Source organism: Rhopalosiphum maidis, chromosome 3, assembly GCF_003676215.2.
Source record: "Rhopalosiphum maidis isolate BTI-1 chromosome 3, ASM367621v3, whole genome shotgun sequence".
Taxonomy (NCBI): Eukaryota; Metazoa; Arthropoda; class Insecta; order Hemiptera; family Aphididae; genus Rhopalosiphum; species Rhopalosiphum maidis.
In genome coordinates this window covers 31,612,160-31,628,856 of record NC_040879.1, presented here as the reverse complement: position 1 = coordinate 31,628,856, position 16,697 = coordinate 31,612,160, and the positions used below count along the sequence as shown (strand labels likewise).

The following is a 16,697-nucleotide window of genomic DNA, read 5'->3' as shown; positions in this document are numbered from 1 at the left end:
TTTTTCGTGCGAACGACGATTAACTATCCATTTATGATTGAAGTGAAGTAATGTACACAACGATAGTTCCGATGTATTCATTGTGTGGCAGCAGCGAGGGGGGTCGTCGAATTCTGTCGTATAATATATTTCCATCACTATGACTTGACGTCGAGAAAATGTGTGCAGAAAAAAACGGCGTCTCCTGCATCAATAAAGGCAGACCATTAAATTGACGAAAGAATAAAAAAACTCGAATCCAACCTCCCTTGTCGCATCGAGAAAATCAAAAGTTTCAACACGTCACTGCAGTGCTGTCACGTTATCCGATTCGTATATTATATATACGCATACATACACATATAGAACTATATACCGATATTATATATGTTCAAACATGCGCAAGAGGCGAGTTACACATACAGAAGTATCGGTTATAAGGTATACCTTATTAAATGTACATTATATACAAACGAGTTAAATGCAATTTGTACAAACGCTAAGCCAACCGACGACTACGACCGAGCAGTTATATACATCATGTTAAACTGTTTTATATACCTGACCTATACCTATTACTATAACTGCTTACTACAGATACTCTATATATACATATATGTTTGTGTATAATATACACACAAGAGGTTCAGACTGAATGGCCACAAAAGTACTACAGTAGATATATATATATTATGCACTCGGATGACGATACACGATACACACTGCAAGCGCGCTATTATATTAATATCATCATTGTCGTCGTTATTACTTACTACTGCGCGATGGAATAATATATATATATATATATATATAAGTTATAACAATAATATTATAATATCACGAGCATCGTACACGATTCACAGCCGGTGCATGTATCGATATAATATTATTATATATCTCGATTGCGATCTATATAATAATATGGTTATATCGATACTGATGTCTGAAGGGATTCAGTAGATTCAGAGCCAAATCGTCTTTCTCCATTATACTATTATATAGAAACATAGTTTGAACAATGGAAAATTCTGGAACAACTTGTTTATTTACTATCATAATAACGTATAATACAGATGATATTATATCATGATATACATGACGATGGTGATGCGCGTCACGAAATATTTTATAGGTTTACATTTCATAGCTATAATACTATAATATAATGTATGGTTCATCGATTCGCGTAAAACGATCAATTTCACACGAACGAATTATATATAATAAATCATGATACTATTATATTATTCGGTAGGTACCGAATAATAATTAAAAATGGATTCAATTTTGCAAAAAAATAATAACGAAAATTCGTAGGTAAACTAAAGTTAATATAGCTAGGTACTGACGGTATACTGTTGTACTCAACGTCGTTATTACACAATAAAAGTCGTTTGTAAATAAATAAAATTAATGAACTGCGTGTCTGTTAAAGAAAAAAAAAACATTATAAGTGTAGGTAGGTAACTATTATCGTTATTATTTACAATACTATCATCTACAGAGAATTTTTTGTGTGTATGAATCTGTGTACGCCGAGTGGAATACATCAGGTTTATTATGAGGAGCGTTTTCAATCATCTGAAATCGTGTATGATAACGTAATAGTAATACCTGTATTATGTGCCTACTTATCAAAAAAAAAAAAAGTATTATTAATTTATCTCTATAACGCAATCAAGACATTTACCGCCGTACGTGTTACACATCATCACGTCATTAATATTAAATTAAAAATATCGTACGTCGTTGTATATACATAAAGGTACTGCAATATACATGTAGATAATGTTAGATTATAATATAATTAATAGGTATCGGAGTTAAAAGTTATATTGAGTTTTTTTTATGACAATAGGTTCACGAGTATAATAATTATTAAATTAACGGTTTTAAATAATTGAGTGTTTAAATATTAATTACGCCACTATAATATATACCTACCTTTAAACGTCAGCCAAAACTTAAGTATAACATGACGCGTATATTATTATACCTAGGTGCTTAAAAATAATTAAGTTATAAACGATATAGAAAAAATTACGTTTTGTAAATAGTTATATACAAAAGAAAAAAAAAACAAAAAATCTATTACCTATTATTTATTACCCAACAATTACGCGCCGTAATTAAAAATAATAATAATAAGACTGTTTAGTTTTCAGTCCGTCAAAGGAAAACGGCAATTAGCACCCCCGCCGCCGTCGCCATAGCCGCTGAAAGGGCACACACGGCATAACCGTACAACAATATATTATAATAACCGTGCGTATATTTCGATTGAACTATTATACTATTCACGTCGTCGTATGTCGTAAAAAATTGAAAGAAAAAACCGTAAAATAATAATAATATAATATGCGAACGCACCCAATCGATTAATGTGTTTTCGTTTCGTATTTTAATATTATTATAATATTATTCCATAAACGTATAACAACGGCAATCGGGCCGCCGCCATTATATTATTCGGATTTCGTGCGGTATCGTTGTGTCGTCGTCTGTCAGTGGCGGCCCATTTTTTATTTTATCGTACCTATAGTATTTACAATAGGTTCGCTTTGTGCGCTCACTCATATAAACAATATTATATTATATGCATACACACGTACACGCGTCCGATTGGCGTTAAATATTTTAACAGTAAATCGGTAAACACGCACGGCGATGTGATGGGGTTGAGAACCGGTATAGGGTAGGTGGAGGAGGGGAGGAACGAGTAAGTTCTTCGATATACGGTAGGAGGTACCTATCAATACGTAAAAAACTATAATATATTATTTTCACAACGACACGCGAGCACGTCCGTGTGTGAATGAACTGGACGCTGAAATCGCGACCAGCAACGATGTTGTTATAATTACCGCAACAGTTTGCGGATATCATCATTGCGCGCGCTAAACAATAATTTACCAAAAATATAGTATATTATAGTAGTACATTGTATTATACTTTGTTCGTTTGTTTAATATAATAAATGGTTATCACTTGCACATGCTCGTTAGCAATCAAAACGTCATGTATTTTTACTTTCGTTTCAGAATGTATAATAATAAAACAATTGATTTATACTCCCTCCTACACACACACACACACACACACACACACACACACAAAAAACCATATAATTTGTAAGAAAACGTTCGTTCTTCCTTGTTATTTGAATTAGTCGAAAACACAAAACGTATATTGGGTAAAAACGTAAAGCTTTTTAAATTTACAATACGTAGACTAAGGAAATGTAAAATAAAAATAAGTAAATATGATACATCATACACACCCTCGGTTCAGGAGAATGAAACTTGATATCACAAAAATACGCCACATTACAACGACGACCGACCTAACCTATACTAAGTTTTATTTTACACATTTAATATCACATAACGATTCGCAATATGCCGAGATACAAAAATTTCATCATCATAGGTGTAATATAATATTTAGGAGGTGTATTTATAAGTAGTTTCATCGTCGTCTACAAGGAAAATGAACGCGAATTTATAAATATATATTACTATAATACACAAATAGGTACCTACGCAGTAATATTGCTTTTATTATTATTATTATTACTTTTTGGGCGAAAACACAGGCTTGTATATATATGTACAGGCGTACGGCGCACGCGCTATCAACGAGCGAATCGGTAGGGTTGGTAGGTAGCGGGCGTGGCACTTGTATACTTCTACATATGTAGTATCACAGGGTAAAAAATCGAACTTTCAACCCTCACTCCATACCCTCCAGTCGGTGCGGCACGACTTCCGCGAGCGGTGGTTACGCCTCTCACGCAATGCCGCGTGTACCACTCTCTCTCTCTCTCACACACACACACACACACACATTCACAAAATATTATGATTATTATTATTTATAATAACTTATATATATATATAACTTACATAATTTACACCTCCACCATCGACGTTACGGTGGCACGCGAACACCTCCTGTATATATATTGTAATATACCTAATGGCATCACTTACATCGTGTATTATTGTTATTATAATAATTATTGTTGTTTTACCCATATAACAATTGAAATAAAGCCGAAGTATCGATACTCAAAAAATGAAAACGTCTTGTCGAACTCTTTACCGCTATACCACTAGTACATTATTATAGTCTATACATAGACAGCGCCGGTTGAGTTATTATATGACACTATAGTTTTCTACTAATATTGTTTTTAAATACAGTGTTTATATTACATAGTATATGTATACGGCGTATACACGCATTCAAAAATACTATAAAAAAAAAAAACCTTATAAACGATAATGAATATTGAAATTACGATCCCGTATTATACGCTGCAGTACCTACCTATGTACCGTCTACTTACTATATGAAGTATATGTATATAATATATGTCAAAATGCGTAAAAATTATACAGATGAATGAATTACAATATTTTATACCCGCACTGGGTAGGTCGGTGATGGTTAATAATTTTTATAATTTTCATTTTTGGAAGACGCGAAAACATAATATACCTGGTATATAAGTATCACGATATTCGAAGAGAGAAAGCCGAGCGCGCGTTGTGTGTTTTGCTGTGGCGATGAATCGCTTTCCAAGTTTTTGGTGGCGCATGTGTATACACACGAATAATGCCACAACTATATATAGGTACAAACACAGGTAGATATCGTCATCCGTTCTCTCGTCTTCGACGCGGATTCGCGTGAAAGAGAGATTTTTTTCGTCATTATATACATATATATATATATTATTTTTCATCTGTCGATCTTTAACGACCGTCGTCGTCGTACACTGCACGGTTGAATGAACACGATGGACCCACCGAACTTGTGGCTGGGTGGAAGACTGGCGGGCGTGAGTGAGGGAGACCTTTCGTGGGACAATGGGCGGAGGCATTTTTTTCAATCCCCCCCCGTCTACATCTCAGACGTTTATCGGCAAAATATCAAAGGAATAATTCGACACGTCTCTATTGTATCGGAACGGATCGGAAGGAAATTCCGATTTTTCCGTGCACACATTGTATCGTATATTTGAACGAGGTATACCGTTTCAAATCCCTACCCTTATGTATATATATATATTTATAATACGTTAGTTTCTTCGTTCTCTCGTCGCTGTCGCCGGCGAGCCATCATTTTCGAACCTGCTTAATATATATGCATCATACCTATGTAGGTATATATATATATATATATGAGTATACTCAGGTTGGGTTTACACGCAGGTTGGTATATACCAAGTATATATTTACGCTCTCGTTTCTTGCGTCACAAATATCGGCATATCGAATTCGTATCCTTGAAATTCTCGTAGTCACGTAAGCGCGACGGAGCGCTGCAATATCATATATATATATATATATAAATATACATACACAATAAAACATAATCGTGCCGTCGTCTAGAAATACGTTTTTTATTTATTTTTTTTTCTTGTCAGCGGCGGCACCACGAACCACGACGAACCATGCCGCGCTGCGCCTACGCCTCCTCCGCCACCGCAGCCCAACCATGTTTTGACTTGCCTTGGGGAAAACGCTCGCGTTCCGTGTAGCTGCTCTATACCTCTATATAATGATGAGACCGAAAAAAAATCGTTCTTTTTTCCACCGACGATTTCCCAGCAACGAATTCTCTGGTATTCGACGCTTTTATTTTTCGATATTAAATACGCGATGTGTACATCCATGAAACCACCCCTTAACAAATATATATGCAAGACGGATATACTATATAGCCATCTTTTTTGAAGAGTAGGCAACGAAATTTTAACTCTGAAACTCTAACCTCTCCCATAGTTTTTACGTGACTCCGTTTTCTCGTACGTCCGATTGTGCACGAACGTATATTTTATACCTAGACGAACGATAATCAATACTCTAATATACTCATACGCGAATACGCCGAAATAGTCATTTCACTGCGAATAAAAGGCATCAGCCGTATGGCATAAAAAAAACCACAATAATTATTCTAAAAAAAAATTGTTTTTAACGTCGGTTGACTGTTATATTTTTATTACATAAGTTCTTATACACTGTTATTATTATATACCTACTTAATTACCATTACTAATTTTATAAGAAAATTTCGGAATTATGTAAAAGATGATGCATTAAACAAATAAAATAAAATTTATTTTTTATTTTAACTGAAGGATTTTTTTAAATTAATTGGAAAAATTATAGTGATTTAGAAGCTTTATTGACTAACTAGTTTAACAGTTAAAACAATTATAAATAGGTAGATTATATTTCTTTTTTTATACATCACATCAAATCTACTAGTTTCAACTAAACGCTAGTGTTAAAAAACGCGTTTGAATCGATCAAACGAATTTCAAAAAGCTATGCCAATTATCGCACTTCTACAACTGTGGCGACAGTAACGATTTAATTTCTATTTACTTACTCATAATAATTAATAATATTAACGTTAAAATAAAGATGTTTATACATAATGTGGGCTTGTGTTTCTTCTTCAACATTATCTGTTATGGGATATTATACACCACCTCCGACGCCAACTTCAGTGAGACAATAAATTTATTGTATTTTATAGTTTTACTCACGCACACACACACACACACATGACACTTAACCACCGGACGAAACGTTTGCTGTACATAGGTAAATGGAAAACATAAACACGGAATAATAATATAATAATAGTGCGTATACGGTTTATCTAGGTCTTACATAATAATTTATCATTAACCCGCAACTACCCACACACGACTGCGATCGCGACAGCCGAAGTAGTATTTTTCCCTTTTTATTCTCCTACAGCTGCAGCGTGTGTGGAGATGGTTTGCATGATAACTCCGCGTACCGTTTTATCTCATTCCAAAAGAATTTTAAAACCTATATAGGTAGAAATATCCGTAATGGGCGTGTTTGATTTCAATATTATATGTATACACTCAGGAGACACAGCTTTGTAATCTAATATTACAATCGGACTATACACCCAATTCTGCCGCTTGAAACGTATTGTTAATCCACACCGTATTTTACGTACAGACGTATATAGTATACAAAATATACCACATGCCTATTGCAGCCCGATTGTTGACTTAAAACTAATAAAATGTGTATCATTTCAAAAAAGTAGAACAACAACACGGTAGTCGTCGCTTAAATGCATACTTATATTTATCACATTATTATTAACAATAATAATTACAGTAAAACATAATGTATCGACTTGGATATATCTCAGATTTTGAATTAATGATGAAATATTTGTTGTATGATGTTTAATAATATCTACAATCTACATATATACTGTTATTAAAATGGTATGTTTTTGAAACTTATATTTCCAAGTATTTAACACATCCATTTATTTAAAACTACTAATTTGTAATTAATATACAGACTATAGAAGGTATGTTATTATTTCAAAATAACATTTTTTACAATTTATTAATTTAACTCGCTTTGATTAATCGTAAATTGTATGTAAAAGATCCTTGGTGTAGTTCGGATAGAGTATAGCCGTATAAGTTATTGGTATATAGTATACAATTCTATATAGTCTAAAAAAAAAAAATGTAAATTTATGAATAAAATATTTATTTGTATAATAACAGTAGGATTAAGAAATTACTTTTTTTAAGTATAATTTTTTCACATATTTATTATATAAACTTATTAAATAATATAATACACTCTATCTTACATCGCTATATGCCTTAATATGTATAAACAAATATTAGACTATAGTGATTATAATAAATTATATTCCTAATTTAATACGATCAAATATCGTAATAATTTATAAAATATTTATTTAATATATCTACAGTAAAATTAATTAATACTATATATAATTTAAAAATATACCTGTTAATATATAATACATAATATGTGTTTAAGACTTAAACAGTGCAAAAACTATATTATTATGTATATTCAAGTATTTGAATTTAAATATAGTTATTATTATTATTTATTTTAACACTAACATTAAAAAAAAATTTATATACTAAATGTATATTATTATATTATGATATCACAATATGTATATTTATTTAATTCTACTAGATTATTTGTGCTCTATACATTAAAGTGTGTATTTACTATCACTGTACGTGTATTATATTTATAATTATTAAGAATTTTTATTAAGTACCTATAAACTAGACGTATGAATATTAATATGTAATATTTACGACTAATTTATACAGGGTGATGGGAAGGGCAATGAAAATAATATTCTCCTCCGGCAAACCCTTAAGTACGTTTAGAAATAAATGTGTTTAAACGGTAAACACTATACGATACACGTTTAATTAAAATCATAATGATTTTTAAAAATATTAATCGATTAATTATACCTATGTTCTAAAGTTAATACATATTTTTTTTTAAATATAGTTAAATTGTGTATACACCTACTGTTATTTGATTTATAAAATAAAATAATATTAATAATAATTTATTATATATGTTCATAATTAATTTTAAATTAAACTATATACGGCTATACCAAGTTTCGAAATAATAATAATAAAAAGAAATTGAAAAATATTAATAACAAAGACTTACTTGAGTTTGAGTAAGTCCTAAGGATGCGGCAAGTTCAGCTCGTTCGGGTAGTGCTAGGTATTGAGTCCTCTGGAAACGTCTATTGAGCTGTTGCAATTGTAAGCTTGAATAAATAGTTCTAGGCTTCCTCATTTTCTTTCCTTTCCCATTTACCCTGAGACTGCCATCTTCTGCGATACCACATTTTTCTGAAATGCACAATACAAATTAATACTTAATACGTTATCCACTATGTATGCGTAATTGCATTTTAAACATATATTTGGGAAATAAACAGAAATGTAAAAAGCTTTGCATCTCGATTATTATAAAATACGAAGCCCTTATCATAGTAATATATAATAATGTATAATATATTACACAGATAATTATAGGTTTAATTTGCTTGTAAATTAAACGGGAGTTTATTGACGAACTTATATAGCATTTTATGTTTAAAAATATGTAGATATAATAATTGGTTATTCCACATGCAGTTATAATGATTCACAAATTTTCTGAAGCTGTTAAAATAGTAGTTCAGTAACAAAACGTCATGGGGTCGTTTTTGTTTAGTTTTAACTTTCGTTTACACTTTTCTTGTGCGTCTAATAATAAATGGGCATATGGTACACACAAGCTATTATAAAAACAATAAACACTACTATGTACACAATATGTCAATAACTGTGAGTGTGGCACTGGGTCTGTGTGCGAGTTACCTAACACATATAGGTACAAACAGGAACCATTTTAATTTGAAATTATCATGTAGTAATTGGAAATTCGGATGAAACTGTTTTAGGGTACCTAAGTATAATAATGTAATTATTTTCGCAACTATTATTGTTTTTACCCTTTTACTTCGTTTGGCCGCACCTTTTATATACATGTATGAATAGGACGAATGACTGTCGCAGGAAAATGAAAAACATACTCGCCGTTTGCTCACCTGCAGCAGGTCACCACCTCATCTACACCGTAATATTCACCCCAAGCGTTTACAACCCTAAGTTCTACTTTTTTATTTGTCTGCATAAAAACTGTATGCTCCCCTTCAAACAGTTTATAAATATATTATATGTATGGGAAATTGTAGTCTGGTGTTATAAGTTATATTGACAGCCATCCATATATTCACTACTTTTGAAAAGTACTATTTACACTATACGAATGCGAAAATAACGAAAATACGGAATGTAAAAATAAACAATACAATTCTATATACCTAAGTATTTTGTTATAATCGTTAAAATGTAATATGTATAGCCATATAGGTGTTGTATGCGCATATTTAGAGAATTGTAGTTTTTTTTATTTTTATCTCGCAACTTTTATGATATAAATTAAAAATAATGTTTTTGTATATTTTATAAAATAATAGTATATATTTTTATACTATAATATATTAGTTGATGTATTACAATGTAGACACAAAAATCCGTAAAAATCCCGCAGATAATATTTTTAACACGAAGTCGTTTCGATAATTGAATTTGATCTCGGTTGGCTTCTACAATCGCATCGTTGAGTGATATCACAACGTTATAGGGTCCTGGGGCAATAAAAAATAATATAAAAATAAACTATAATACACATATCTAATATTATATTACCTATATTATATATAATATATGTCATTATTTTAAGTTTATATTTTCAATAGAGCATAATAATATCGTATTGTATCCTAATCAGCAGGCAATAATAGAGCATATATTATACGTGATAATAATTAATGTATTACAAGTAATAAAAAAAAAACCAAACTCAATCGTGATAGAAAAATAATCTTTCAATTTGTGCGTATGTGTGTGACAAAGGCTATAGATTATTATTATCATATATAATATAATAAAAATTTAAACGACTTGTCGAAAATAAAAATTAAATTACTGTCACGATACCATGTTGACCTCAACAATCGCGACTGCAACGGCAGTATCCATAAGGTTTTCTAGGATTTTTATTATCAACACATTTGAATACAGTCAAAAGACCGACGTACTCGAACGTATATGATGTGCTATCACGTGTGTGACCTGCGATTCAAGCACATCGGTGATCTTATACGATTTATATTCGTATACATGTTTTTACGACCACGTAATATGATATATACGTATATTATTATCGGACGTTATATGTAAATTATACACGCGGACGATAATAACAATTACATTTTTGTTATCGAAAGGGTAGAGAGTATTAAATAGAAGTCAAGGCTCGGTTGAATGTTGCGTATTTACAATGAGTTATAATGATATCGTATAACACGCGAATACAGGATAATGCAATAATATTATAATATTATATCTATGTTTAATATAATATATTATGCTACGGAAAAATTCAACTATAAAACTCGTCTCATCTTTGTTTTTTATATACTATTACAATTTTTTTTTTTTGGTTTTTGATTTACCTCTATATGCATTAATATTTAATATGCATGATGGTATCTACTTATTTACTTATTTTATACAAAAAATTGATCCTGTAGAATGTAGATCGTATATTATGGGGTGGGTAAGTTATGACCTAGAACTATCTATCAGTACCTGGAGGATTTGACAATTTTACACTGAAATTGTATTTAAATTAAAAATTATATCATCATGTAACTCCTATTTTGTATAGCTTATTAATATATATGTATAACACTTATCAGGGGTAGGTGGTATTTGTATACTAAGTAGGTACTACCTATATATACTTATAATATAATTATGTACCAGGGAAAGCTAAACTTTCTTTGGTCACGATCTACAAAAAATATACTTCACCTTTGAGGATCGATTTCCATAGAAAATTGTTCAATAAAACTTATCGACAATTTGTTTCTTTACAACCTCTAATTAATAGTAGTGCGCATGGCTCTAAAAATAAATTCTAACATGATCAACTTTAAAATTGTCCACAATCGACCGTTTTGCCGCCCCTGTTATATACCTTATACGGCATACAAAATACCTCACGTTATCGTCGATCGATTCGTATCTTTTTGGTCATGCCTTGACGCATTTTTAAAACTATTTCCAATCTTATTCCTTCGCCAAATAAATCGTCTGGTTCCCTAAACGACACTGCACGCTGTTAATAACAAATGTATAATCCTGGTTTGAACGCGTGTACAATACACAGTACTTTTACTTTGTTATAGTAATAATAATTTATTACGACTGAACAATGAACACAAAAAAAATCGAATCTCTGTGAAGAAAAATTGCATCATCATTAACACTAACATCATTATCCATAGTTAAAAAAAAACACGACAAGACGTTTTAAATATATTTAAATAACACATGCCATAATATATGACATCAGATACACCGTAAAGATGGCAAGTGTTGTGATGTGTGTATAAGTGGACTAGTTGGACGACGTTGACGGGTTGAAATGTTTAAGTTTGTTAATTTTAATTAAGTTACAATATAGATATATATCATATTATTATTCCATTATGATGCGCTTACATCCTAACCTGTATTTCAATAATAGTAGTAATAGTAGGTGTAATGAATGTAATAAATAAAGATGGTATACCTAACCTAACCTAACCTATTCAAAACGACTTTAACGAATTACTTTGCTGTCAACATTCAATAAGTATAGTTATGATTATAATAACTACAAATTTCGCTGCAACCTAATTATATTATATTATACGTTTATATTTTTCTCTCGTATAATGTTTTGGCACTGGTGTAACGTATGATCTATACCGATGTATCAATTTGTTTTACAAGACTCTATTGAAAACTATAATTTTAAGACTACATTATACGCCTATGATACGTTTAAGTAAAAGTCTTATAACTCATAGTATTATAAATATTATTACGAGATAATAAGTTATACTATATATACTAGAGAATTTTACTTCAATTGACTTCGAATATATTGTTGTGGTTAGATGGTTAAAATTACTTTGAGATTAGATGATGAATTATATTTTTTGATTTAATTTTAATTTTTAAATTTATTAAGATTATTCAACTTTGCAATACGCACTTATAAACCAGTGATGTAGGTATATAATATTTTGTGTTGAACTTAATTAGAAATTTAGAAATGCATTTTTATTTTTTAGTTATTTATAACGATCGTGTCACTCGACTAGGACGTCTGCAATGATGTCGTGACTATACCTACAGGCTACAGTGCATTTTGTCTTATGATTCTCAATGTAAAAACTTTACACGCTGTTTTGAAGGCGTTGTAACAAAAAAAAAGAAACACAAAAAATATTATTACATTGCGTTCTTTCAAAAAAAAAAAATAAATAATCACAGTAATATTGTCATTGTCTCATTGAAAGAATGAACAAATTATAAATAGTCTCACGGACAAATTAATAATTAAATATGTATATACCTACATTATAGACGCTTTTCATAGTATATATTCTCCTGAGTGTTAACTTTCAGCTAAACACTGTGAAAATTAATCGTATATCACTCACCTACAAAATATGTGTAGAAAATAATTCATTTTTTTCTTAAACCTCAAATAAGTTTTTAGGCTGTATAGTATAGAGTTGGTTGGGGGGAGGGGCTGCAGTCCTCGAAACTGCCAGCAGTATAACAGTCGTCTCTTTTTTCTGTATTTTATCATCATTCAATTTGAATTTTCATTATGTAATTACGTTATGTATTATATATAGTTATAATACACTAGTCGGAAAACACATATGATTATTAAATCATAACTGAAATACATAACAGTTTAACTAATCGTCCTGCAATATATTAAATCGTTTTAATTTCAAATTAAATCAAATCGTCCGTTCGTGTTAATTATCACCATTACGACATGGTGCATACTATTTTAAATTTACGACCTATTGGGTATTAAACAGCGTCATTATGGTAATTGGTGATCATCTATATGAAATTCACGCGACGTGCATTCAACTGCTTATAAAATATGTATATATTCGTTAAAAAAAAATTAGGGCTGCAAACTTGTACATATTATTGTACTATATAAATGCATATTTTTTGCTTATTATTAGTAATTTTAAATATATTTTTTATAAGGTTTATGCATTATTAACATATATGTATATATTAAAAAAACTTAAGTTAGTTTTAAAAAACAATTTTTATTTATAATTTGATTGTTATTAACATTGACACTGTTGTTTCTATACTATACGCATAGCAATCATATATATGTAACATAATACGACAGTAGGTTTATTTGGCTAGTTAATTTTTTTATAATTTTAATTGACTTGATATATTATTATTTTATCTATTTACAATCTATTATGTATAATAACATTTTATATTTTTGAACTAGTATATATTTAATAATTATAAGCTATATGTATGTATTTTATATAATCCTTGAATGTTTATAATATGCCAAATTATTTTATTGTAATTGGAATGTATTTCCGTAAATAAAAATTATTATTATTATTATAACGGTTCTATTAAAACCACGATGAAAACTAACTATAATAATATAAATAATTTTTCTTTTTTTTCGCAAATCTTTATTGAAAATGTGTATATCAGTTATTGGTTAATAATTAATATAGCTTCATCATTATTCTATAAAGTTCATCTAGAATCAATCGACGACCGAGTTAATCGTTGTCTGCAATCGAATTATAAGAAAAACTGATAAAAACGTAATTATATATTCTAATTCCAAACAAATATACATCTAAACGGAGATAAAAATATTTATGGATGACTATAAGAAACTTTTTCATACGGTCACTACCTCATTGCCACGTCTTAGGTACGTCGTAAAATTGTAGGGCTTTCTTGTTAAATTATAATTAGTTGGTACGATTTTTGATGTGTAAAATCGGTATATAATATAGGTAAACGGAAAAATAACTTCAAACTTCATAACATTTGAACTCACCAATGAAAGTAAGTAACTCCCGGCCTTAGTATATTTATTATATACACACGTATATTATATTGATGAATAATGAATTTAAATGTTATAAAAGACTACGTAGTCTTGTACAAAAGTGAAAATACGTCGTCTATACATACGCCTATACATACATATAAAAGTGGCGACGGAGCAGCCATTGTGTTTCAAAAATCAATATAGGTTTGGACGGTTTATGTGTGTGTGTGTGTGTGTGTGTGTGTGTGTGTGTGTGTGTGTGTGTGTGTGTGTGTGTGAATCCACAAGAAAATATTATGTATATAGGAACCTTTTTTTTGGTTGCACGAAAGCAAAACGTCCGTATATTATATATGTATACTCTTCCGACGGCGGAACGACGTGCGAACCGACAAAATAGTCGGATTTTTTTTCTTCGTTTATTTATTTATTATTATTATTATTATTACATTTTTTTTTATAAAGCCACCACAACCGCCGTCGCCGCCGTTGCGGTTTGACGGACGCGCCTTCGACTTCACATCGTCGTCGTCGTCGGCTTCGTTTTCGTAGTCTTCGGAGTAGGAGGGCCAATCGTCACGTACGTGGAGTGTGAAAAAAAATATACACACTTGCGCACATGCACACGAATATAATAATAATGCGTGAAAATGTGACAAGGTCTAACACGAAACAACATTGTTCCGTATGTGCACACAATGACTATACACGAAATTCCATCGGTTACATTATATTTTCTGTATTCAATATATGCAAGCGCGCGCGGATTTTACACACGTAATATTATTAAATTCGTTAGGTATACGTTTATAAAATACAATACAGAGATATACATATTTTAAAGAAAATCGAATGAAAAATTGTCGAATCTTCACTCGATAGGTACCTACGTACCGTTTGGCCTTGGTTTTCATTAATAATATTCTTCTTCTTTTAAATACATGCTACGTAGTCTCACAGTATTATAAGGATAATTTTCCACTCAATGTGCCCTACAATTATTTATGTAAGTATTTAGGATATTGATGCGTATAATGATACTCCGAAGGATGTGAAAAGAACAGTGTATAAAACCACCAAAGATAATTATTAAATTCGAACTTTGTTCATAATATAATTTTGGATATTATACTGCACAAAACGGAATTATGAAAAAAATTTTGGTTCAAAAAACTATGTACATTTGATATTATTTATACACAATATTATCTATATATGATTATTTTGCCAATATATTCACTTCACTTTTGTATTTTTTATTATCTATTATTCGGACTCTATTGCAAATTGATATTGAAGCTTGACAATTTTATTCTACATGGCTATTTAACATTTCAGAAATCAATCATTAATCATTTGATACTATATAGTTACGATATAATATATGCACACAGTATAATGTGTGTTTTAATTTTAAATGTGTATTAATCTATATATTATGTATATACTTTTATTTTTTTAATAAAACAATGATATTTTCCCATATTATAACATAATACGAACTTCACACACTCCATTAGAAACACAACGCGCACACTAGCACACTTATTCTACACTGCAGTTGAGTGGAACCGGAGAACAATAGGTCCGTCATATACGAGATCGGAAAGTCGAGGTGTAAATATTCGAATGCAAAAAAGAGAAAAACAATTATCCAACGAGTATATTATACGATATATTATATACATATTTGTATGCATATATGGGTTTACATGATATACTATACAAGTACGTAACTATACATAAATAAAAGAATGGAGAGCTGCAAATGTTACATTATATATATATATGCGTGTGTGTGTGTGTGTGTGCATGGCAGCTGGGCCGAACCAAAGTTTTTGGATGGTAAAAAAAAAATCTCCCAAGTGTTTTACTTCCCTAATGGATATTACGAATATAATACGATTTTACGCTTTACAATAAATATACCCCTCCGTGGTTTTTATCATATACTCGTATATAATAATATGTTACCGTCAATGTCTTAAATTCATATATTGTTTAAAATAGTTAGTCAAATAATATAATGTCAAGATACGTCAGTTAAAATCTATTGAGAATATTAATATATACATTTAACCAAATACCTGTGTTTAATTCAATTATGTTATCCTTGATATGTATTGGTTAATAATTTTAATTTTTAATATTTGTCGTGCAAACAATGTTATCTGTTATTGATTATCAAATTTCAATTCTAGAAAAACAACGTGTGCAGTCAATTTACTGCTAGGAACTAAAGTTTTATGATATCTTAATAAGAATTGTAAAATTGTAAAAAAATGTTTCTATACTAGTTTATAGTTAAGT

The 16,697-nt window shown here is 30.2% G+C and overlaps 1 protein-coding gene across 1 annotated transcript in view; it reads right to left on the bottom strand.

The window, feature by feature from the left end:
- Positions 1-16,697, bottom strand: part of LOC113555941 (homeotic protein distal-less-like) — a 105,860-nt gene that overhangs the window by 77,282 nt on the left and 11,881 nt on the right. Inside the window, exon 2 of the mRNA XM_026960577.1 lies at positions 8,526-8,713. Coding sequence (XP_026816378.1) covers positions 8,526-8,713 — 188 coding nt within the window. The remainder of the gene's footprint in view (positions 1-8,525; positions 8,714-16,697) is intronic.